Source organism: Capsicum annuum, chromosome 6, assembly GCF_002878395.1.
Source record: "Capsicum annuum cultivar UCD-10X-F1 chromosome 6, UCD10Xv1.1, whole genome shotgun sequence".
In the NCBI taxonomy this organism is placed as follows: domain Eukaryota; kingdom Viridiplantae; phylum Streptophyta; class Magnoliopsida; order Solanales; family Solanaceae; genus Capsicum; species Capsicum annuum.
Window position 1 is genome coordinate 46629306 of NC_061116.1, and position 25055 is coordinate 46654360.

The 25055-nt window shown below is 33.8% G+C and overlaps 1 protein-coding gene across 1 annotated transcript; it reads left to right on the top strand.

The window, feature by feature from the left end:
• The first annotated feature begins 1805 nt into the window (after positions 1-1805).
• LOC124899480 (uncharacterized mitochondrial protein AtMg00810-like) lies at positions 1806-2255 on the top strand. The gene has a single exon (XM_047414372.1). The coding sequence runs from the start codon at positions 1806-1808 to the stop codon at positions 2253-2255; it is 450 nt and encodes a 149-aa protein (XP_047270328.1).
• Positions 2256-25055: the final 22800 nt, after the last annotated feature.

A 25055-nucleotide genomic window follows, 5' to 3' on the forward strand; every position in this document is an offset into this window, starting at 1 on the left:
AAATCTAAGAGTGAGGTGAATATCTTATTTCAAAGGTTTTGCAAAATAATCAAGACTCAATATAATGCACAAGTTCAGATCCTCCGTAGTGATAATGGTGGTGAGTATAAAAACTTAGAGATAAAAAATTATTTGGACACACAAGGCATCTTTCATGAAACCACATATATTGAAACGCCCCAACAGAATGGCGTACAAGAGCAAAAAAATTGACATCTTCTTGAACTGGTTCGTGCTCTATTAATCCAAGCTTATATGCCTTTTTCTTATTGAGGAGAAGCTTTGTGTGTTGCGATTTACTTAATTAATAGGACTGCCTCATGAGTTCTTGATTTTCAAATGCCATTACATACTTTGTGCATGACTATTAGCTATCCACCCATATCAAGTCTTCCTCTCCGTGTGTTTGAATGTGTTGTCTTTGTACATATTCATAAGCAACAACACCATAAATTAGCTCCTCGAGCTTTGAGATGTGTGTTCCTTGGAAATGCTATACAGCAAAAAGAATACAAATGCTATCATCCACCCACTAAACAGATGTTTGTTACAGTAGATGCAGTTTTTTATGAAGAAAAAATATATTTTGCTCAGCCCGAATTTCAGGGGAAGAATTACGGGAGGACATCATGACACTTGATTATGAACTTCAGGAGTACTACAACATTGATCCTATAAATGAACCTGAAAAATCTACTACACAACCTGAAGAATTTGTTGAACAACAGTCTGAAGACATGACTAGAGACTTGACTACTACAGAATTGCCACATGAAGATATGGGTAGAGAATCAATTGGAGAAAATGATGTCCCGGATGTACCACACCAATCGTCTATTTTGGATGCTTCTAACATGCAAGTTGAACCTATTCGAAAACAACTGCCTAAACGTTCTACTAGAGGTATTCCTAAACCAACTTATGAACCGTCTCTTTCTAGCATAGTTAAATACCCCAGGAATAACTATGTTTCAACTCATAATTTGTCAGAATAAAATAAGGCATTTATAAATCAATTGTCTTGTATAGTTATTCCTAACAATGAAGAGGAAGTGTTAGCTGATCTGAGGTGACAAGCAGCAATAAATGAAGAAATGGAGTCACTAAAAAATGGAACGTGGGAATTTGTTGATCGCCCACCAGGAAAGAAACCAGTGGGATGCCATTGGGTATTCACTGTCAAATATCGAGTTGATGGTACAATTGAACAATTTAGAGCACGATTGGTTGCTAAAGGATATACTCAAACCTATGAATTTGATTATAAAGAGACTTTTGCTCCTGTTGACAAAATTAACACAGTAAGAGTATTGTTGTCGCTAGCAGCTAATGTGAATTGTCCTCTGCATCAGTTTGATGTAAAGAATGCTTTTTTACATGGTGAACTAAATGAGAAGATTTATATGGAGCTTCCACCAGGATGTGCGACCATGAAAGAGTGACTGAAAAAGTGTGCAAATTAAAAAGGGCATTATATGGATTAAAGCAGTCCCCAAGAGCCTGGTTTGGAAGATTCATAAAGTCAATGATTGCTTTTGGATACCGTCAAAGCAATTCAGACCATACATTATTTTTTAATAAAGTGAAAGATAGAGTCACAGCTCTCATTGTATATGTGATGATATGTTATAACTGGTAATGATCCTGATGAGGTAAAAGCTCTAAGAGAATACTAATCAAAAGAATTTGAGATGAAGGATTTAGGCTATTTGAAATATTTCCTTGGAATAGAAGTCTCAAGATCAAAGGAAGGAGTTTTTTTATCTCAAAGAAAGTATATTCTTGATTTATTGAAGGAAACAGGAATGTCAGGTTGTCAACCTGTTAATACACCAGTTGAAAAAGGATTGAAACTATGCATAGAAGAAGGCCAAATTCCTGTTGATAAAGGAAGATATCAAAGGCTTGTTGGGAGACTAATGTATTTGGCTCACAGAAGACCTGATCTAGCATATGCCTTGAGTATTGTCAGTCAATTCATGCATAATCCTGGAAAGAAACATATGGAGGAAGTCATGATATTACTAAGATACTTATTGAGATACTTAAAGTTTTCACCTGGAAGAGGTATTTTGTTCAAGAAAAATGCAACGATAGAAGATATTGTTGTATATACTGATGCTGATTGGGCTGGAGCATTAGTAGATAGGAGATCTACATCTGGTTATTTTACATTCGTAGGAGGTAATCTTGTTACCTGGAGGAGCAAGAAACAACATGTGGTTTCTCGCTCAAGCTCAAAAGCTGAATATTGAGGAATTGCTCTTGGATTATGTGAAGCTATATGGCTGAAATTGTTACTACAAGACCTGGGTTATCCTTTACAATGTCCAATTCTATTTTACTGTGATAATAAGGCTACTCGTGATATAGCTCACAATCCAGTCCAGCATGATAGAACTAAACATGTTGAAGTTGATAGATTCTTTAGCAAGGAGATGTTGGATAATAAAACTTTGGAGTTACCTCAGATATGATCAGAAGACCAGCTGGCAGATGTTTTAACTAGGGCAGTAACTAGTTGTGATTTTCTGAGATAGATTGACAAGTTGGGCATACATGATATCTATGCACCAACTTGAGGGGGTGTGTAGAAATATTCTTTATCATTATAAATATTTTTTTTCTATTTTTGGAACCAATTACGTTCCTAATTTGTAGCAAGGAATTAGTCACCAATTATGTTCCTAATTTGTAGCAAGGAATTAATCCGTTACCTTTTTTAGTGTAGATTTTCCGTTGCTCTTCTTGTTTTATATAAGTCTCCTGTTGTAATCTCTTATAATATAGAATGATATATATTCATTGAAATTCTCTCATCTCTATTTTCAAGTTATTGAACCTTTTCTCTCTTTTATTCACCTTTTCTTTCATCTTTAGTTAGTATTTGACTTTGATTAAAGAATAAAATATTGATGTATCTTTTTTCCGAAAAAAGTAATATGCTTTTAAATGGTTTAAGCTTTAATACATCAGTAAATCACCGTCGCCGGGAAGATAGATGCTTTAAGAAAGCCACCTAGCTCTTTCCATAACAAATGCTGAATTTGCACTTCAAAAGTTAGTGTTTGATTAAAGCTTTTAAATTAAATCTAAAAAATTTTCTTCAAACAAAAAAAAATGTTAATATTTAATAAATTTATCCGTACGATATTTTTAAGTTCTCAAAAACTGGCTCAAACTAATTTTTAGGAGAAATTTTACGTCCACTTATAAAACATTAATTTTTTTTCAAACTAAAATATATACCCTAGCTAATATAACTTCAAATTCTAAAAGTCTCAATTTCAAAAAGTCATATTTTCAAGTTTCCAATTTCTAACATCAAAATCTATAGCTGAATAGGCACTTGACATCTTGAAATTGTAAGTATGTTATTTGTTATGAACCAATTGTTACATTGTTGAACGAGTGAGCTTCAGAGTTACTTTAATTAAAAATTTCAATATTGATTGGTAGTACCTGAATGAGTAAGCCTTGGATTACCAAATTACATGAAGTGATCTTTTAAAGATGACATCTTATATGTGAGAGGATTTCAAAACAATAATAATTATATGCCATTTCTTAACACATTCGACAAGTTGATTGATAAAGACATACGATAAATTACAGTAATCCAATTATTAAAGCAGGCATAATACATTCACACCATTCAAGTGTAATGCTAGCTAGAGTTTAATCTCTACATATTAATGATGTAAAAATTACTAAATATATCAAGTTGCTTAAATATGCATTAATTATGAATAATGACAGGCCTAAACTTTTTATTAAGAAGATTTCATATATATATATATAAAGGAGTAAATAAATAAGGAAATCGGAAGGATTTAACATCTATTACTATTATATTTATAATGTAGTTTTTTATAAAATAAATTCTGATGCACAGCTCCACTCTTTATTATAAGTGAGCTTTTTCGATAAAGTATACTAAAGGTTGATCAATGACTCAGAATATATGATAAGTATCCTTTCATAATTGATTAAACAACTCACTGTATATTGAGATCTGAAAATATAACCACCGACTTATTTTATTTTGCTTAACGACTATTACAATAATATAGTGCTTAAAGTTTTAAAAATTGTCAAAAGAACATTCTGGAAGTTCTTTAAAGTGGGATATTGTGTTTTATCTTGTGTCAATACAATCAAACTTTATGGTAGAACAATACGGGAAAAGGTCAAAAAATGTCTTTGAATCATCACAAAAGATTTAACAATAATTTTATATTTATTTATTTTGTTTAAAATTATTTCTTTAATTATATTTTGATTTATTTATGTTCTTCAACTAACAATCAATATTAAAATATATATATATATATATATATATATATATATATATATATTTAAATTCATGAGAAAATTTACAATTGATGGTATTTTATACTCTGCCCCAATTAAATAGATTCACCAACTATTGTCTATCTTATCGACCTAAAGCCTATTTGAAATTGTCATTCAGGATTGACTATCTGAAGAAAAATTTTCTCTCTCTAGGGAAACTCTCTCTCCCCAAATTTACCAACCAAACGCCACTTCAGGGAATGGACCCACCCCCTCAAATGCCATCGGACCTGCCGGAACCCCCAGATACATTCACTAGGATGGACAATGACATTCAAACTCAGGAAAGCAGTGAATTTCTCCTTCAAAGAGGCCTTAATGAACAAGAGCCCAGAAATAAACATGAAATTCAACCAGGACCCGGGTCTACAAGAGACCGGGGAAGTCGACAACCCAGATGCAATTATGCTAATAAGGAAAGATAAATTGAGAATCTATCAACCATGGAGACACTCCGCGATAGTGAAACTATTTGGGAAATAGTTATCACACAACTATTTGAAGAACAAATTAGGGGATTTGTGGAAATTCACAAAACCCCAAACTTTGATTGATTTGGGATGTGTTTACTATATTGCAAAGTTTAATCTCCTGGAAAACATGCACAAGGCGTTGCACGAAGGACCCTGGTTTGTCATTGGAAATTTTCTCTCAACAAAATCATGGGAACTAAATTTTGTACAAGAAAAGGCTACTCTAACTCACACAGCGATTTGGATCCGATTGCTCCTTCTATCCACTGAGTTCTAGGACAAATCCATATTGAAAAAAATTGGGACAAAACTAGGTAAACTACTAAATATTGATTCTTGCACTTCTGCTACATTGCGAGGAAGATATGCTAGGTTATGCATTCAAATTTCCCTATAAGTACTGGTCAAGACTCAAGTTATCATTGGGAAACATAAACAAAAAATTTTCTATGAAGGAGATGGAATCCTATGCCTTTGGAAGGATTGGTAACATACTAAAAAATTATCCACACCAGGTCCATCGGGAGAAATATATAGATACCTTATCCTCTAATGCAACTCAAGTATGCACTTCAGACGACTGGCACATTATAATATTTCCAAGAAGGAAGCATGAAAAATAAGGAAATCAGGGTAAAGCAGCAAAATGGGCCCAAATCAGGTAAAAGAGCAGAAGGAGCTCCAGGTATTATCCAAAAACTCTCTTCTTACTTTGTGGGCAAGAACGATGCTGCCAATTCTGGTAAGGGTAGGCTGATTATTCAGACCCACAACCTAAATAAAAAAACCCTCCTTACCCATCCACAATGAACAGTAATATCACCAGTAACAAAAATTGTAATAATAAAAATATTACCCTCTTTACCAATAGTAATGCTCATAAAGAGCCAAAAGTCAACCATAATAATTCTGGTACTTTTGCAGCCTTGGGGAGCAACCCCGTTAATAAATACAATAACACTAACCACACTAACCCCATTTACTCTGAAGGGATGGGTGGGTCCGTCCACCCAACTACCGCTACCCCTAACACTCCCTCGGAGAACCCAACAGAGGCTGCCTTCTCCTCTGAATCTTCTTCTGAAAAGTTTTTCGAACCTGAGGAAAATAATCATTCCTTTGAGATGATTAATATGATCAAACCACTTTATCAATTAACTCCAACCCAAGCTTTGGTCATAAGCAACGGTCCGTGTTGGAACCACCCTACTCTACCACCTCAAACCCAACCAACAAAAGTAATGGAAAACCAATATCTCAGCACCTCCACCTTGAAGGATCCCCTAGTGTTCATCTCAGTACCACCAAAGTTGAATAGAGCTCCAATGTCGTGGGAGGATCTAATACTTTAATGGAAGTCGATAACATAATGTGTACTCGTGGGAGACCAACCCATTGTACTCATAATCCAGGACCCCATCTGGCTTGCACAAATAGTACAGAAGGGGGCCGATATGATAATAGGGGGACTGGGCACTCAAATTTAGGCCCAGACTCTACATTTTACTCAACTGATGGGAACGTCAAACTTTATGAACTCCAGCGGGATAAGCTCTCTGACAGAGTACACATTCAGAAGACTTCCATTGTAATCCACAGTATCGTACCCCCGAACTTTAAAACCCTGTAATTTATGCCTTGGACTCCACCTGTTCAAGAGGAAAGAAGACTAAATGATATGATACAACAATGAAAGATACAAAATCAGCCCAAAATAGTCTACAAAATAGCTAAAACCAAGAGCCCCTTTTGAGACCTAGTCTCGACCAACCACAACAACACAAGAATGGCGCAATAACAACACTATATTGAGGTGTATTGACACCTATCTTTTAGCTAATAACAAACTAACAAGAAAATTACAAGATGTAAACAACAATAAGTTGAACAACAACAACAAGAATACCCACATGGCTTACACTAAAATAAAAGGAACAAAATAAGATTACAATAAAGTAAAGGGATAGATAGATAGACCACATGAAGGTATAATCTTAAGAACCAAAGAATGGAAACTCTTGGACCCTTAACACTACACACAACAATAAACCTATCTCTTATATGACACAAATGATTGCACCTCTCTAGCATCAATATTTCCAAATAAAAAGAGAATTCACTCTATTGTTGTATCCTAGTTTTGTTTTTGGTACCTCAAGGAGAAAGGACTTGTGTTCTTTGGTCTTTCAAGACTCACAAATATCATCAAAAACTAAGTCTAAAAACCCTACAATGTTTCTTTTGTAGCTATTACAAAATATAAGTTAAAATAACCAAAAAGCCTTTCAAAGAGTGGGCACTCATCTAGTGTAATTTATGGGCTGATTTAGGTGCATTTTGGGCCTCTTTTACACATCAATTGCACATGCCAAGGCTCGAGTCCAACACGCACTCTCCTAAGTCCATATCCATAATTATTCTCGTATCATCCTCTCCATCTTTAGTGGAATTTGTCCATAAATTCATGGCTTTACCTCGTTTAATTAGTCACTTCAAAGGAAACCTACTTAAAATAATCTGCAAATAAGTCACAAAAATAAGTCAAAATAGTCCACAAAATCATGAAGAATCTGAGGGCTTAATAACAATAAGTCTCGGCCAACATCTTCATTTTGAACATTGGCTTCCTCTCCATCTTGAGCCTTGTCTTCAATCTCATCCGAAATAATTCTCCTACTATCATATAAGTATTATCGTAGTCTCCATATCCTTCATGTTCCTTTGTACCATACTTCTCTACATGGATATATCGGTTTTGGTGAAGTGGAGTTTTGGTTGAGAGGAATGATTTGGTAAGGGGGAGCTTCAATTGTGGAGCTTGGATGGGAGAAACTTGGCTTCCAAGTCCCTCTTGTTGGACTTGATTGAACTAAGGGGGAAATAACTCATTTAGGTCTCGGGTTTGAGTACATTTGTTGGCTTGGCTTATGTCTATGTCATTTAGTGGTGGTCTTGGAGGGTTGATCGTTTAAGGTAAAGCTTCGAGAGTAGAAACATGAGAGTTCCGTTCAGTCTTCACTTAATCCAACCTCTCAGGTATAGTAGACATATCCGAGCCTAATTTGTCATGACATACATTCGCTATAGCTATTCTAGGGCAACAGCTTCAATATGGGCCAAATTGGTGTCCATTATGGCAAAGGAGTTACCTACAAAATAGAAAACACATTAGTTATACAAAAACATCCTCACTATCTCTTTTATTTCTTGTCTTTCGGATCCCTCACACTCAATCTCACAAGTGTTGTAAGCTTTCTTGTACTTTGAGAAGTGTTGAGAGATGAATCAAGTGTGTACAATGACTCAAAAGAATAAAAAACTCAAGGGAACGTAAACACACACAAAAAAAAATACGGTTTCAAACCAACTCACAATCTATTAATTGATCACTAGCTTGTTAGTTAGTATGGAAATCACCAAACGAAACTAAAGACACGAAATGAAAATAAAAGATCAAAATTTAAGCTCAAAATTTATCGGTGACCAGTAATTGGTGATGTGTCAGTACGTGATTGGCCTCGGTTCTCAATAATTTTATTTTCCAAATTTGAAAGTTTAGATCAATTCTACAATTTGGACTTTGGTGGGAATTGTTCAATGGAGGAAAATACAAATTAGTCTTTGGAATTCAAATTTCAAGACTCAAAAGTCTTTGACTAGACTTGTACTTCTCCTTAAAACATGGACACTTGTTTTATTCGAAAGTGGCGGAGATATGATGTAAAGTCTTTTGGTGGTTGGGGATCTTTCAAGACTTAACAAGTACTACACGTTGTCTTTCACCTTTTGAAAATCTAAAGTTTACTTTAATATTAACAAGGTGATGAATATGGTGAAGAATTTCAAGAACACAACAACCACAACAAGAATATCCGACAACAATCTCCAAGAACAACAATAATTTCACGACAACAAGGTCAACTACAAAACCTCCAACAAACGGCCTAGTCTCTTGGTGTTATATTTCAGTTTTAAACAAAATATGAAGGTTGTGAATAAATTCAAGATCAACAACAACAGCACTCCTTTTAAGGTCAAAAACAACAACAACAACGTCCAACTACAAGTTCAACATTCGGCCAAGTTATAACGACATCATCAACACACGGCCACAATAACGTTCACACAACAACTTTCAACAATTCAAGCTCAATTTTAGATCTAAACTCAAACTACTAGTAAACAAGAAAACCACCACTTTGAAAACACCAACACTTTGAAAACAACTAAACAAATAAAAGACACCAAGATCTAGACACCAATAACTCGGCCAAGACAACAACAAGACACTAGTCTTGGTAAAGAACAACTCAAGAACACAAGCTTCTTCTTTTTTATTTTCCAACTCTCAAGTCCAAGATTGATCTTATTAGAACAAAATCAAAGATGGCTATGATATCAAATGATACGATGCAATAATGGAAGATATAAAATCAGCCCAAAAGAGTCAACAAAATGGCTAAAACCAAGAGCCCATTTTGAGACCTAGTCTCGGCCAACCACAACAGCACAAGAATGGTACAATAACAACAGTATATTGAGGTGTATTAACACCTATTTTTTAGTGAACAACAAACTTAAAAATAAGATTACAAGATGGAAACAACAATAAGTTGAACAACAACAAGAAGAATACCCACACGGATTACACTAAAACAAAGGGAACAAAACAAGATAACAATAAAGTAAAGGGGTAGATAGACAAACCACATGAAGGTATAATCTTAAGAACCTAAGAATGGACACTCTTGGACCATTAACACTACACATAACAATAAACCTATCTCTTACGTGACACAAGATCGGATTGAACCTCTCTAGCATCAACGTTTCCAACCTCTCTAGCTTCCTAGTCTCTAGGAGAGTCTGTGATCGTATAATCATTGTCCAGGAATATATATCTCACTTTAAAAAATAAGAGGTAAAAATTCTAATATGATCCTCAAAATAGACCTTGAAAAGCCGTTTGATAAACTAGAGTGGTCCTTCATTAGAGACACACTTCTCTACTTTTATTTTCCCCAAAACCTCACCAACCTTATCATGTCTTGTGTCTCCGCCAGCTCCATTTCCATCCTAATTAATGGGAAAAGACCCCCTTCCTACCCTAAAGGGGAATTAGACTGAGGGACCCAATCTCTCCCTATCTTTTTATTCTGTGCATGGAAAGGCTCTCTAGAGCCATTGACAATACCATGGAAAAAAAAGATTGGACCCCCATCAGCATCATCATTGGGGGTGCGAAGATCTCTCACCTCTTTTTTATTAATGATCTCACTCTCTCTACTAGAGCAGATCAATAAAACTGCACCACTAGCAATGCTACTTTGGCTGATTTCTGCTCTAAGTCTGGCCAAAAAATCAGCAATGCCAAATCCAAAGTCATCCTTTCCTCTAACTTTAACCCTGAAAATTCTACTAACTATTCCAACCTTTTAAGCATTAGGGACAGCAATGCCTTTGGAAAATACCTGGGGTTTTCATCTTTGAGCAGAAACCTCAAAACAAAGATTTCCAGTTCATTCTAAATATCATGCATAACAAACTTGCTGGATGGAAAACTGGGCATATCAACACCACAGGGAGGACTGTCCTTGCTAAAGCCTCCCTTTCCAGCATCCCTGCTCATATCATGTAGTACATTAAGCTTTCTCATAAGATCACTGAAAAAATTGATAGAATCTAAAGAAATTTCATATGGGAAAGTACTGCTGATAAAAAAACTTCATATGCTGATCTGGAATACAATCATCCTAACTAAGCAAGAGTGTGGGATGGGTATCCAAAGTGTCGACCTCAAACAAAAGGCACTGCATTCAAGTCTGGCATGGATAACATTCCAAAAGCCCAACAGTTTATGGGGAAGAATCCTCTTGAAGGAGTACCACAACCCCCAGGGTACTAGCAACACTAGATAAATCATCTCCAAGACCTGACAAAACATCCAACAAAGATAGAAAGACTATTCTACAGGAAAGAGCCTGGAATGTCCAGAAAGAAAACAAAGTCAAATTCCTTACTGATAGTTGGATCCCTCACCTAGTCAGTCTTAGAAGTGTCATCCAGGGGCCCTTTAACTAGCGTGAGGACACCATTACTATCAAAAATATGTTATTCAATGGTAGATGGGACCTTTCAAAAATATCTTTCACCTTTCCTAACCATATCTCCCAAGCTCTTACAAGCTATTCCCTCACTCTCAATACTCTAGAAAAGGATACTTCTACCTGAACCTTGACCTCCAATGGACTCTTTTCTACTGCCAGTATGTATAATAGCCTTAAAGATAGACCTATAAATTTTAATAAACATAAAATGAGAAATTTCAAGCACATATATCAGCCCCTTATCCTAATAAGATAAAACTTTTCTCTGTCTCATCTACCATGGTAGGCTTCTAACCAACCTTTACCTGCATAGGATTGGTCTCAATATTCAAAAACAATGCTCATATGGTAATGCCAACCAGAAGATATCAATCATATCTTCTTCCAGTATCTTAATACCCTCTAATTCTGGAGTGGAATTAGTAATGGTAACCCCATTTTATCTAACAATGTTGTTACCAGAAATAACTGGCTCAGCTGTTGGAAGTTCAGTGCCAATCAAACCTTCAACACCTATATCTCTTGGGATGATATAATTCTTTACTAACTATGGAATATATGGTTGACTAAAAATGACAACCATTTCAACAAGAAATAAAACATGATCCGCATTGAGATCAGTGTTCACATGGACATGGAATACAACTTTCTTATATCTAACAAGAATAAAGGTGCCACCAACAGACAACCTATTAGTGTTAAATGGCAACCCCTGCAAGGGGTGTATATATGCTTAACATTGATGGCAAGGTTGACCCTCAACCTGTACCTAGGGTTTTGGGAGGTGTTTTTAGAAACCATGAAGGTTTCTGGAAATTAGGTTTCATTGAACACCTCCCCCACACTATGCCCCTCCTCTTTGAACTTCTTGCTCTTAGAAGAGGCCTCATCCCGGCTAAAGAATATAACCTATCTCCTCTAATTATAAACACTGATTGTAAAGCTACCATTCAAATTCTTAAAAAAGACCAACCCTTTTATTCTAACATTTTTACTGAATGCAGATTATTGTTGATAGAAGTGGATGCAGCAACTCCAGTGCACATGTTTAGGGAGCAAAACCAAGTTGTTGACCTACTGGCAAATAAAGGGAAAAAAGCAATGGAACCTGAGCACCCTACTATTTTGCGAGTTCCTCCTTTGTTTGTTGGAGCAGCGGTAAACGCAGACATGTTAGGAACTTCCTTCACTCGCTTAGTAACGAACAATGTTTTGGACCGATCTAGCCGGGTTGTGGCTGAGAACACTTAACTTTTTGACCTCTGCAGCTGCATGGGATACATTACCTTCTTAATTTTATTAATGAAATCTTCCTAATTACAAAACAAAATGTCATTGAGAAGCCAAAATTGCTAGCGCTCTCTCTCTCTCTTTTTATAAAGTATGGTGTTTGTCTAACGTGTAAAATTATTTTAAAATAATAATAGAAATAATTTTTTGATGTTGGAAAGAAGTAAAAAAATTTTACTTTTTTAAAAGAGCAAAAGAGAATTATATTTTTCATGAAAAATTATTCTTATTATTTATAAATATACCAATATATTCCTTATTAATTAATTAATTAATCTTATAAATTTGATTAAAGTTTATTTGAAAATTTTATTCTTCATTTTTACACTATAAATTCTTAATTTTATTTTACGTTACATATTATTGTTTTACTCTCCACTTTTTTTCTTTACAAAATCTAAAACATCACTAATGATGATAATGATGGAAGAACATATAACTATATATACAAGATATTCTTCTTTTTTGGTGAAATAGAAATGCATTAAAATAGAAAGTTAGTTACAAAACCAGATCTAGTCTGGTACAAAAACATAAGAGTTGCGGATTGAGTTTTCACTACTGGATACAAGGCAGGAGAAGGTTCTCCCCTTGAAATCTTCCCAAAAAATTACTCCTATTCTAGGTGGGGGGAATTGCAAAAGTGTGAAGGTTGTCAAACATGTTTTGACTTGAGCCCAGCTTAGCCAATAAATCTGCTACTCTATTATGTTTCTTAAAAGTGTGGTGCACCGAAGGATTCCCCATCTTCTCTAATAGAGATCTTCATTCAAAAACAATCGAGTTATATAACAATTTTCCATGGTATAGTAGGTTAATCACATGTAAGGAGTTAATGTTGATATCCAAAGTTATCAAGTTTTGGTCTATAGCCAAGTTGAGACCTTCTTTGAGGGCCAGTAGTTCCATGATATTATTGGTGGCATGGATGAAACTTCTATTGAAGCCAACAATCCAGTCTCCTCTACTATTTTATATGACCCCTCTTATCCCTCTCCTACCTGGGTTCCCAAGATAGAACCCATCAGTGTTTAGCTTACAGGGACTATTGTGATGCATGAGCTAGATGAAAGTTTTGATCTTATTAGGGATATTAAGTTTCCAAATCCAATTATAGGACTGGTGAGGGATGGTAGAATGTCTTTTAAGACTGTTGATGTAGCGATTGGCACTCTTACAGGTGAAAGTGCCATCACTAGTGAGTCTCCAAACAGGGGTGTCTTGCTTCAAGTAGGAGCACTGCAGAAAAACACTCTTTATATTGTGGGTAATGCTGGAAGGGATGTGGAAGGGCAGAGGGGTGAAGTCCCAAATCCCCTCCTTTCAGATGTCTTTGACTTTAGTACAGCGTGAAGTTGAAGGAATAGGCCCTTGAATAATGGAAAAAAAGGTGGCATGCATGGGATCTATCTGTCTTTCCAAGAATTCACCTTAGTTTCATCCTTGATGGCCCAAAAATAGGCATCTTTATCAAGCTTGAGGCTATTGGTAATAGACTTCTAGGTTCTGGAGCCTCCACTACTGTTTTTAATTGAGTTATGTTTAAAGGGGAGAGTATTGGCCCAAGGGGAGGTGGGATTGGAGTATACTCTCCAACCCAGGCAACAAAGAATGGCTTGATTCTTGGAGCTAGCTCTCTATATTCCCAGTCCCTAATATCTTTTGGGAAGGGTGATTGTGTCCCACCCTAGGAGGTGCATTTTTCTCTTAGAATTAGTGGTTCCCCACATGCAGTTTCTTTGAGATTTGTCAATAATCTTATGCACAGAAGTGGGAAGATTTATATACTGCATAACATGGTTAGGAATGCTAGCCAAGGAAGATTTAGCTAGGGTAACTCTGCCAGTCATGTTAAGGAACTTGGTCTTCCAACCAGCAAGCTTGTTGCTTAAATTGTCAATGAGAAACTGAAAGTCCCCCTTTTCAGGCTTCTTATGAAAAATGGGGAATCCCAAGTATTTCCCAAAATTTATAGCAGGACGGATACCCAAAGTGTTACTAATGTCCTCCTGATCATTAGTAGAACAATTAGTAGAAAATATAACCTTGGATTTGGCAAGGTTGATCCTTTGGACTGAATGGGAATTGAAAAGTTAAAGGATTCTATTGATGGTGATACAATTTTTTGAATTAGCTTCTGCAAAAAGGGTGAGTTCATCAGCAAAGAAGGGGTAGGAAGGATAACCCCTTTTAGAAATGAAGATGGGTGTCTAATTTAGGATATCTACTTCATAGTTGATTCTTATGGATAGCATTTCCATGCAAATGATGAAAAGGTAGGGGGACATAGGGTTTTCTTATCTAATGCCCCTTGAGCGAGTGAAGCTAGCAGTTTTCCCTCCATTAATAAGGACAGAGATGAAAGAGGAAGAGATGCAAAAAAGAATAAGTTTAAAAAGGTTAGGAGGAAAGTTAAAGTAGAAGAGGGATTGCCTGATGAAGGACCACTACAGCCTGTCAAAGGCTTTTTCCAGATTAATTTTAAGGATCATGTTAGCCTTCTTACCCTGCATCTTAGAGAAGTGGCTGATATATTTCTGGATAATGGTAGCATTATCAGAGGCTCTTATGTTGGACATGAAGCTTACTTGGCAGGGCCCAATGATTTTTTCCAAGAAAGGTTTCAGTCTATTGGCTATGATTTTGGTTATGAATTTGTATTGGGTATTGCATAAACCAATTGGTCTAAAGTTCTTAAGAGAGGTGGCATTCCTATACTTAGGAATGAGGCAAATATAGGTTGAGTTCACATGAGGGTCCATTGAGTAGGACCTAAAGGTTTCCTGACAAAATTTGAACAAGGGAGGGCCCAAAATATCCTAAAATTTTTGGTAAATAAAAGGTTGGAGGCCTTCTAGCCCAGGGGACTTATTGGGTTTGAAGAAGAAAATGGATCGTTTGACCTCTTCTATAGAGGGGCCTGCCTGAAGAGCCTCATGATGGATGGAGTTAATGCTACCCTTGGTAAAGGGATTAGATTGAGTAGCCAGATAACCTAAGAAATTCTCAATGGTGTAGAGAATGGCGTAATAAAAGGACACCATTTTCTCAATGTCTGAGTGATGGTAATGCCAAGTGCCACCATCATCAGTGAGAAAGTTGATTTTGTTTCTTCTCCTTCTATTGAGAGTGGAAGTATGGAAGAATCTAGAGTTAGTGTCCCCTTCTAGAAACCAGAAGATTCTGGACTTAAGCTTCCAAAACTCAGTCTCCAGGGTGAGGACATGGTTCAACTCTTTTAAAAGGTTTGCCTCCAGCCCATGGAAGAAGGGGCTAGTAGGGTAGTTAGAAGACTTCTGAATGCCACCTAACCTTGTAAGCAAGTGCTTTTTCTTGGCAAAGATGTTACCAAAGATAAGTTTGCTCCAAGTTTTGGCCTTGTTTTCAAACTCAGTGGTGGCCACAGTAATGCAACGGCATTCCAGGAAGGAATCCTTTATAAGGTTTGGGAAATCTTGGTGACTAAGCCATATGGATTCAACCCTAAAAGGTTTCATCTAGTTATTGGAGAGATCCCATATTAAGAAAGAAAGGGGAGTAGGCAGAGTGAGTTTTAGGGAGATAGGTGATGGTAGCTTCTAGGTAGACATACACCCATTCATCATTAGCAAGGTACCTGTCCAGCCTTTCTAGGATGAGGCATTATTTGTTCCTATATCTCATATTGGATCAGGTGTACTTGCTGCCTCTGAAGCCTAAGTCTATAAGCTTACAGTAATTTAGACAATTCATAAAAAGGTTAGCCCTATTCATGTTAATTCTTGAGCCACCAAATTTTCAGAGACCTTGAGGATTTCATTGATGCCACCCCCAATTAACCAGCTCATGCCTTCAAGGAGAATGAAGTTATCAGAAAAATAAGAGAGTTGGTCCCAGAGTTCAAGTCTGGACTAAAAATCTGTGATATCATAAATGTACCAAGAAACCAAGAGGATGGGGAAATTTACCTTGACTTTGGCATTGATAACCTGAGGAGAGATAGAGAAAGAAGAAATAGAGATTGAGTCTTTTTTCCATATGATGACAATTTCTCCAAAGTTACCATTTGCTTCAGCTTGGATATAGTTTTGGTATTCAAGCTTCTTACAAAGGTCCTGGTGCTCATTCATCTTGGTTTCAAGCAATGCAAGTATGCATGGTTTATGCATGTTAACCATACCCTTGTAGTACTTTCTAAACTCAGTGTTCTTGGCCCCACTAGTATTCCACATAATATTGTTCTTCATTTTGGAGTGTAGGGGGTGGTGAGTTTCCATAGCAGCCACCTTGTCCTTCCCCTTGGGATTGGAGGTGGATGTCCTAAAAGAAGTCTTTCTTTTTCTAGTGAGGGAGTAGAATATGACCTTGGTGATTTCTTCTTTCATAGAGTTTGTCGGACTTATTTTATTACCTAGTCCTACTAACCCTAGGGGTATCAGGATGATCACAATCTCCTGAACTGGCTCTGTGAACTCTAGAATTAAAGGCTCTGTTAAATTGAGGATTTCTGTTCTTGGTACCCTGAGCTTGGATAGGAAGTCTTCCATATCCTTTTTGTTTGCTGTTAGGGCCTCCAGTGCATTCATCCTCTTTATTCTCTCTAGAGTCAAGTGGGGGAAGTTGATGAAGTGTCCTGAGTCGACCCTTGACTGTGTGCGGCCAGTTGTTCCCCAGTTGGGGGGGGAAAATATTGGTCCCAATAACATCATTATAGAATCGTAGGAAGGGAAGAATAGAAGTCCCAGGCTAATTTAATTCATTATATTGGCTAAGGATTTCATGCTCAACTTCTCCTGAACTGGCGAGTTGATCACGTGAAATAGGGTGGCCATCCATACATTGAATCCATATGTCTGTAGGCCCTAGTTCAGGCTCACCATAGCTAGTTGGGCTAGGTATTGGGGGTCCTAGATTAGTATGGTGATGTACCTCCCTTCCTATTCGAGGTTCAGGGGGACTGTTTGATTGGATAGGCACACTTCCAACCATGATGTTGGTTGGTGGTCCTGTGTTAGTAGAGCAATGGAGATGATTATCTGGTTGGTGCTTGTTGACTTCATAAGAGCTTTCTTTTGAAAGCTCTATCATTTTTATCTCAGTTATATAGAGAAAGGGGAGGTGAGAGAAGGCAGCTGAAGAGTTTCCCCATGGAGAGCTCCACCATCATTAAAATCACAGTCTAAAGACGTGACATTCTCAATCATATCACTACGGAAAATGGAAAGGTTTCCTGCAGTTGTGAGAGGAGTCTCATGATTGCCCATGCCAACGCGTAAGGGGGATGGCCCACTTGTAGTAGTGGCTTTTAACTTTTCATCCAAATTAATAGAAGAAAAAGTAAGTTTTAGGGGAAGGGAAAAATGTTGAGATGGACTGGGTTCTGTATGGCCCAAATGGGTCAGACCCCTAGAAGCTTTATTTAGATGGGCTTTTCCTTTTAGTGGCCCATCCTTTAAATTATGGGTCATTTCTCCCAAGTCAGGCTTAAGCTTGTTATTGGGCTTGGAGGTCTGATCTTGGCCTGGCCCATACTGTGAAGTCTCAGAGAAATGAGGGTAAGACTTCAATGGAGCCGCCATGGGAGACTGGGGTTGAGAAACTTACCTGACACCGCATCAAAGGTTTTAACCTTGATGATGGGTGTTTCTCTGGTAGTCGAGTCAGGTGGAATATGTGGTTGCTTCTTCTTTTTTATGAAGTGAACCGTCTGCCATTCATGGGTGTTGTCTATTATCGATTTAGTATGGTCCAACTCATTGATGGATTACTTTTTCTGTTGAGTTCCACTTGGATCCTATTGTGAGGATCTGAGAGGATATGAATAATTGGGCATTGTGTGGCCTAATCTTTTGCAGTTCTTGCACAGAAAACTATTCCCTTCATAGATTAGGGGTTGGATGTGGTGATTGGTGGAGACTGACGTTGCTACTAGGGTCTTGAAGGGTATTTGGACGTAGATCCTTGCGTACCTTCCCCTAAGTGCCGCCGACGTGAAAGCATCAACCTTTAGTAGTTGCCCAATTTCGTTGCCTATTCTTTGTAGGATGAGAGAATCGTATAGCTCCATTGGTAATTGGGGAAGCCTGACCCAGGTAGCAGTGGAATCAACCCTGGATTTGGCCTGTACGAAATTGGGTTCCCACTTCGAACAGAAATGAAGGAGCCAGCAATGAACCAAGGACCACCTTGGAGAATGGACGATTGCTTTCTACCATGGTGATTTTTACTGTATAGAAGCCCATCCCTAGATCTATAAGTGATAGGGGTTCTTGTAATTTCTAGAGGTCTTCTAATTTTCTTTTCAGAAATTGATGGATGAATTTTGACTTGACTGGTTTTACTATGAAGGAGTGGATCCAAGGGGCATAGAGCATTCGTTTGTCCTCCTCCGTCAATCGAATACCTTGATCCGTGTTCCCGAGGTCTCTTTCTATGGCTGTTGGACCAATATCTGCATTTAAATTGAGGGATATGATTTTCCCCATGGTAACTTCTTTGAACGATAGTGGGGGGAGGGTTCTCCCATGGTTAGTTTAGTGGGGTTGGACGGTATCGGGGGGTTTGGTAACAGAGGTAGAGTTAAAGTTGGATCCATGACTGAAGTCAATACCAGGGGTTGGGGAGAAGAGAAAGGGGATCTTTCTCTCACTAACACATTCCCAAATCTATATATTTTTAGCTATGTAATTAGTTTTTTTTAAAGTAATCATTAATATTTTGAATAAACACAATAGAAATTGTAAGTAGAAATCACACTGTATAATAAAATATAACTTCTTATATTTTATAAAATTAAATAATAGCTTACAACTTCTTTAAGTTTTCATAATTAACATTACAATATCATATACGCTAATGCAGAATTTTAAAATTACGCCTAACACGTTCTTTTAGATTAATCAACTAATTTTAGTGTTGTTCTTTTTCTGCTTTATTTAAAATTATACAAGAGAGTATGTTAAATTATAAATATCTATTTATTAACATTTTCTTAAAGAACCATACGAAGCAATAAAGGATACTAAGTCATATATAAATTAATTTTAAATAAATTTAAATTTATTTTATGGGTGTTTAATAGACGAAAATAAGGATCTACTCGATGGACGTTTTAATGATTCATAACATTAAAGGATTGCCTTTATGTCTTATCTTATACACGTCAAAAATAGGGGATCAATTTAATATAGCAAGCAAGAAATTTCTTTTAAAGTGATTTATCTACCTGTTGAGGAATTTACAACCTCAAATAAAGAGAATCAAAGGAATTAACAAAAGTTAACATGATTAAGGTAGCTAATATTATATTTTTAAATAAGTTGTTTAAAATAATTTTAATAGGTGATTAATAAATAATTATGTTTTCATAAATTATATGTATTGTAAATCTTTGTAACGAAATGTATCATGTGAAATTATGGAGGAATCGCTTATTGTATTTAATTGATAAATGTCTATTCAATATTTATGAGTATTTTTTATTATTTTATTATAATATAGTAATAATGACTTTATGCAACTAAATGAGTGGCCAAAATTAATTTTACCTTTTTATCTTTGACGAAACATATGTGAGTATTTGCACATCCTCCTATAAATTACATCTCCCAATATTTCAATTTATATCATTTTGATAAGACATCAAATTTAAGATATATGAAAAAATCTTGCAATGTTTTAAATTATTTTTAAAATAAATAAACTTTAAACAGGAGAGAATACCTTTGTGGATTTTTTGACAAATAAATGATATTCAGCATGACTAAAATATTGATAATGCTATAAAATACTAACCAAATAAAATTGTCAATCTTCTTTAGATTAGAACCGATTAAAAACAAAAATATATCATTTGAATTGACACATATGACGTATTAAAATAGACATTCTGATATAATGCATTTAGTTTTTTATTACATATTAAAATAGACTTATAGTCGAGGTATGTGAAATTCATGTGAAAGATTACGTCATTAATGACATTGATAAAATTCTAATGAAATAACAATTATATTTAGTTTTTTCATTTAAAATAGAGTTGTGGTGGGATTCATATAAGAAATTATATGAAACTATTTAAAAATTATGAAAAAAAACATTATACTCTTGATTATATTTGTAAGTGTTACCTTAAACATAAACTAATTATCCATAATTTGAAGGGAAAGCTCTTTTGGACACCACGATTGAAAAAAATATTTAAATGAAACAAATTTAAAAAATATTTTTTCTTAATTTAAAATTAGTCTTCCCATTTGTTCAAATATATTATTTTAATTTATATTTAATAAAATAACTATCACATAAATTTTCATATATCATAATAAAGTATGAACAAGACTCACTACTTAAATTATTTTTTTAGGTTTAACAATTTATATTTTAAATTAATTTTGATATCGTGGAAAAGTTCAACTTGAAATTGTTTTTGAATGTTGTGAATTGTGGATAGATGAATGCCTTGTAGATGTTTGTTTCTCCCTCCATTTCAAAAATAAATACCCATTTTTTGTTTTAATTTATTTTAAAAGGATGAATTTTTCTTTTTGTGGCAATACTTTAGTTTTAACTTTCTACGTATCATGCTTAGAACCACAAGATAAAGGACATTTTAGTACATTTAACATAGTTTTAATTTATGACCACAAGATGAAAAAAATATTCTTATACTCCGTGTCAAGTTAAAATGGATCATTCTTTTCTAAATGAAGGGAGTAATATAATTTTTTATTTTTTCTTACTATACAAAATAATTTACTATAACCAAATGTGCAAAGAAAAATTTAATTCATATTTGCATGTGGATATTTCATGAACAAAATGAAATTGAAATTTTACCACTTATAAAAGAAAATAGAAATGAGTATTGTGTATTAGAACTCATAGCAAACATTTAGGGTGTGTTTGGTATGATGAAAAATGTTTTCTGGAAAATGTTTTTCTATTTTCCCTTGTTTGGTTGCAATAAAATGTTTGGAAAACATTTTCCACAACAACTCATTTTCCTCAATTTGAGAAAAAATGACTTCCCTCATGGGCCAAGGGGAGTTATTTTCCAGAAAATGACAAATGTAACTTAAGACCCCACCCCAACAACATTCATATTCACATGACTCAAAAAATTCACATTTCTCAAAAATTTACATTACTCGAAAATATTTTTCACTGTGCTTTGCTTCAATTTTTCACTACTTGAAATAAAAAATAGTGAAATCCAAATTCTTTCCATTTTCAATATTCGTTGAATGTATTGTTTTTTTCATATGCATAGAGGAAGACTTACCTATGTCACTTTTGCTAATTGCATATTTCATTTTGTCGTCGATGTAACTTGTTTCACGAGGTTGAATAAGCTTGTCGTTCCGTTATATTTCTATTGATTGTAGTATCTTGTGATTGTCCTGACAAAATATTGAAAAGTGTCACCTATATTTGCTAATTAATAGTTGCTTAAATTTAGCGATTGTAATATTTTAGTATTCGATATTGATACTATTTGCTATGCTTAAATTAATTCTTACAAATTGTTGAGTTGTTAGAGGTACAGATATACTAGTTAACAGTTAGTAGTATTTTCTAAAAAAATATTTTTTCACTCACCAATCAAACACTAGAAAATATTTTTCTAAAAAACAGTCTCTACTCAACAACAAAACACCATAAAATATTTTTCAAAAAATATTTTTCACTCATCAACCAAACATGAGAAAATAAGTAGAAAATCAACTTATTTTTCAGGAAAATATTTTCCAAGAAAATATTTTTCATGGAAAATATTTTCCATCATACCAAACACACCCCTATAGAAAGTTGTGAAGAAAATTGTAAGGTCCATGTGAGATATTATACAACTTGAAAATATGATTGACATTTACAAAAGAGGTTTTTTTTTTGTCACTAAAAATGAATGTACAAAAACTTTGAGGCTTACAAAATAAGCAACAATGCACTTTTTTGAAATGACGAGAATGCCCTTAATCATCTCACTTACTCACTTTCTATATAATAACTAGTCAAATATACGTGTGTTGCACATGTGTTTTATGTCAAGACGTTAATTAACATAAAATAATATTGAAAATAGCAATTGACTTTAAATAAATATAATTTCTATGTATTATAATTCAAATATACAACTTAAATTCTATTCTTGAGATTTATTGATAAAAATAGGAGAGAAACCTTCAAAAAATAGTTAAACTGAGTGCTACTAATTCTTGGAGACGATGTAATTAATATTGACGCTAGGACATGACCCATAATTTGCTCTTTAAAATTTTATGACAACACAAACTCACCTGGATTAAAAAAAAAAATTCCCTTACATTATCATCAAGAAATCATATAGGGTTTTGGGGAGAATAATGTGTACGCTGATCTAACCTTTTTCTTATAGAGGAGGAGAGATTGTTTCTGATAGACTCGCAATTTCAAACTGATGAAAAAGACGGCAACAATAAAAATTTTTAATAATAATTCACTTAGATTATATTTTATGTTTTAAGATAGAATTTTTTCTAACATATAGTTTGCATTAAAGATATTAACTAAAAAATTTTTTAAAAAATGATGATAATAAATGTAAGAAGACACTTGAATCAAAATTGAAATAAGAAGAAAACTTAAAAAGCGAAAAAATGCCGTATTTTTTCTAATTTAGTTTGATCAAAACATAAAGAAGAAGAAGAAGTTATTGTTGTATAATTAGTAAAATGATAACTTATATAGAAAAAATTGTAAAAAAACAATAGGTGTTATATTTGTGTTAGAAGTCATTAATTTTTAAAACATATAAATAAAAATTTCCAACAAAAACTAATAAAAGTTATAATTATAGCAAATCGTTTTTTCCAAAAAGATAAGGAGCCTACAATTTTTTTTTCTTTTTAAAGTTTATCAAACTCAATTTTAAACCTAAACAAAATAAGACACACAAAAGATAATATTGATAATGTAAAAAATTATTTTTTTTAATTCTTCTATTTTAATTTTTTTTTTCTAATTGAGTTCTTTTCTAGTTCTTTATTTTAGGAGTCTTTTATAATACATAATTTTTTCTAATTGAGTTCATTTTTAATTCTTTAATTTTAGGAGTCTTTTTATAATAGGAAAATATTAATTGATTCTTCTTCCTATATATTTTAGGAGTTTAGTTAATATTATAAAATTAATTATATAAAATTAGACGAAAAAGGTGAAAAGACGATTTTGTCTAAAGCAAAGACTTTTATTGAAGGACAAAAAGTTTAAATCGTTGTTATAAGGGTTTTCACATTTTTAATATATTATAGATATAGGTATAGATTAAAGATATAGATTATAGATTATCGATATAGATATAGATTATAGATTATTGATATAGATTATAGATAGATATAGTTAAATATATAATACTCTCTAATATATGCTCTAAGTATTGAAGGTGTCTTTTCTATAGTGTTTTACGTGTAAGGAGTAGGAGGTCAAGAAAAACAAATTAAGAGGGCCAGTGGAATTAACCATATTGTTCAAGCACATTCTAATACTTCCTCTAGTGCTACAATGGGGAGCCCAAAATGTCTAATACTTGCATGACAAAATTATAAGCAGATTAATAATAATGGACCTTTTCTTGTAATACCTCATTTCCCTTTCATTTGTTCCTACTTCTTAATCCATCTAATATATTCTCTCTTCGGAAACTTCATTAAAAAAAATGAAAGTATCCAAAAGATGATCACTTGATTAACAACTGAATGGCCCTCACCAATCAGTACGTACTCAACTTCCATTTCTTGCTTCAAAATTAATGCTACTAGGAAATTATAAGTATTTACCAGCATTAGGTAGTACCACTTGTTGTACCTTTAGGTTGGTTTGATTTGAAGAGAAGTTATACCAAGATTAGTTATACTAGGATAAGTTATATACTTGAATTAGTTGTCTTGGAATAAGTTATTCTGATATTATTTTTTAATGGTTGTTGGAATAAGTTATTTTGATATTATTTTTTAATGGTTGTTTGATTTGTGGTACTAAAAATAACATTTAGTGCATTGTTTGTAAAAATATATTGTTTGTTTACTAAAATACCCTTCACAATATTTAACTTAATTATTTTCCTTCATATTAAATCATATAAATGAAATTAAAAAGTTATTAATTTTTTTTTAACTTTATTAGTTTATTTTTCCTAAAAATATATGTTAAAAAATTTATGTTGATATTTCTTAAATGTGTATGAAGCTCTAATATTTCATGTTAAATTACTTATTTTGTTCTAAATTCCATAAAATATTGATAATCTCATTTTTTGTCAAAAAAAAATCATCATAAAAAAATATGAAAAAAGAATTACTCTCATTTTTCATTATTTAGTATCTTAATATTTGGAGAGTCAAATTGTATTTTAAAAAAAAATCAAATATTTTTAACTAAATATAAAAATATTTGTTTATTGAATAATTAAGCATGTTTTAAGTTAGAAAGGGAATGTTAACATACTTTAATAACTTGTTCATGATAAATTTGTTAGGAAAAATGAAAATTTATGTCCATGATAAATTTGTTAGGAAAAATAAAAATCTAAAGTACGATTAATAAGCATTTCTACAAAATAAAAAGACAATAAATCTTTGTATCAATTTTGAACTTGATTGTATAAATAGTTTTTATGGTGTCACTATCATTTTTTCATTACGCATCACTTTTGTAGCATTTAATAAGCTCATATAACTTTTCTAATTTATCAAAATGAATGAAAATTTGTAGAATAATTAAAATTTAAATTAGGGATAAAATGAATAAAAAAATTGATGCGAGGACTACTAAAATCTTACATTCTCTCTTATATAGAGTAGTAAAGTAATAT

What these genes read in the sequence shown, in the direction of transcription:
- LOC124899480 (XM_047414372.1), top strand. Translation starts at nt 1,806, where the DNA reads ATGTCAGGTTGTCAACCTGTTAATACACCAGTTGAAAAAGGATTGAAA.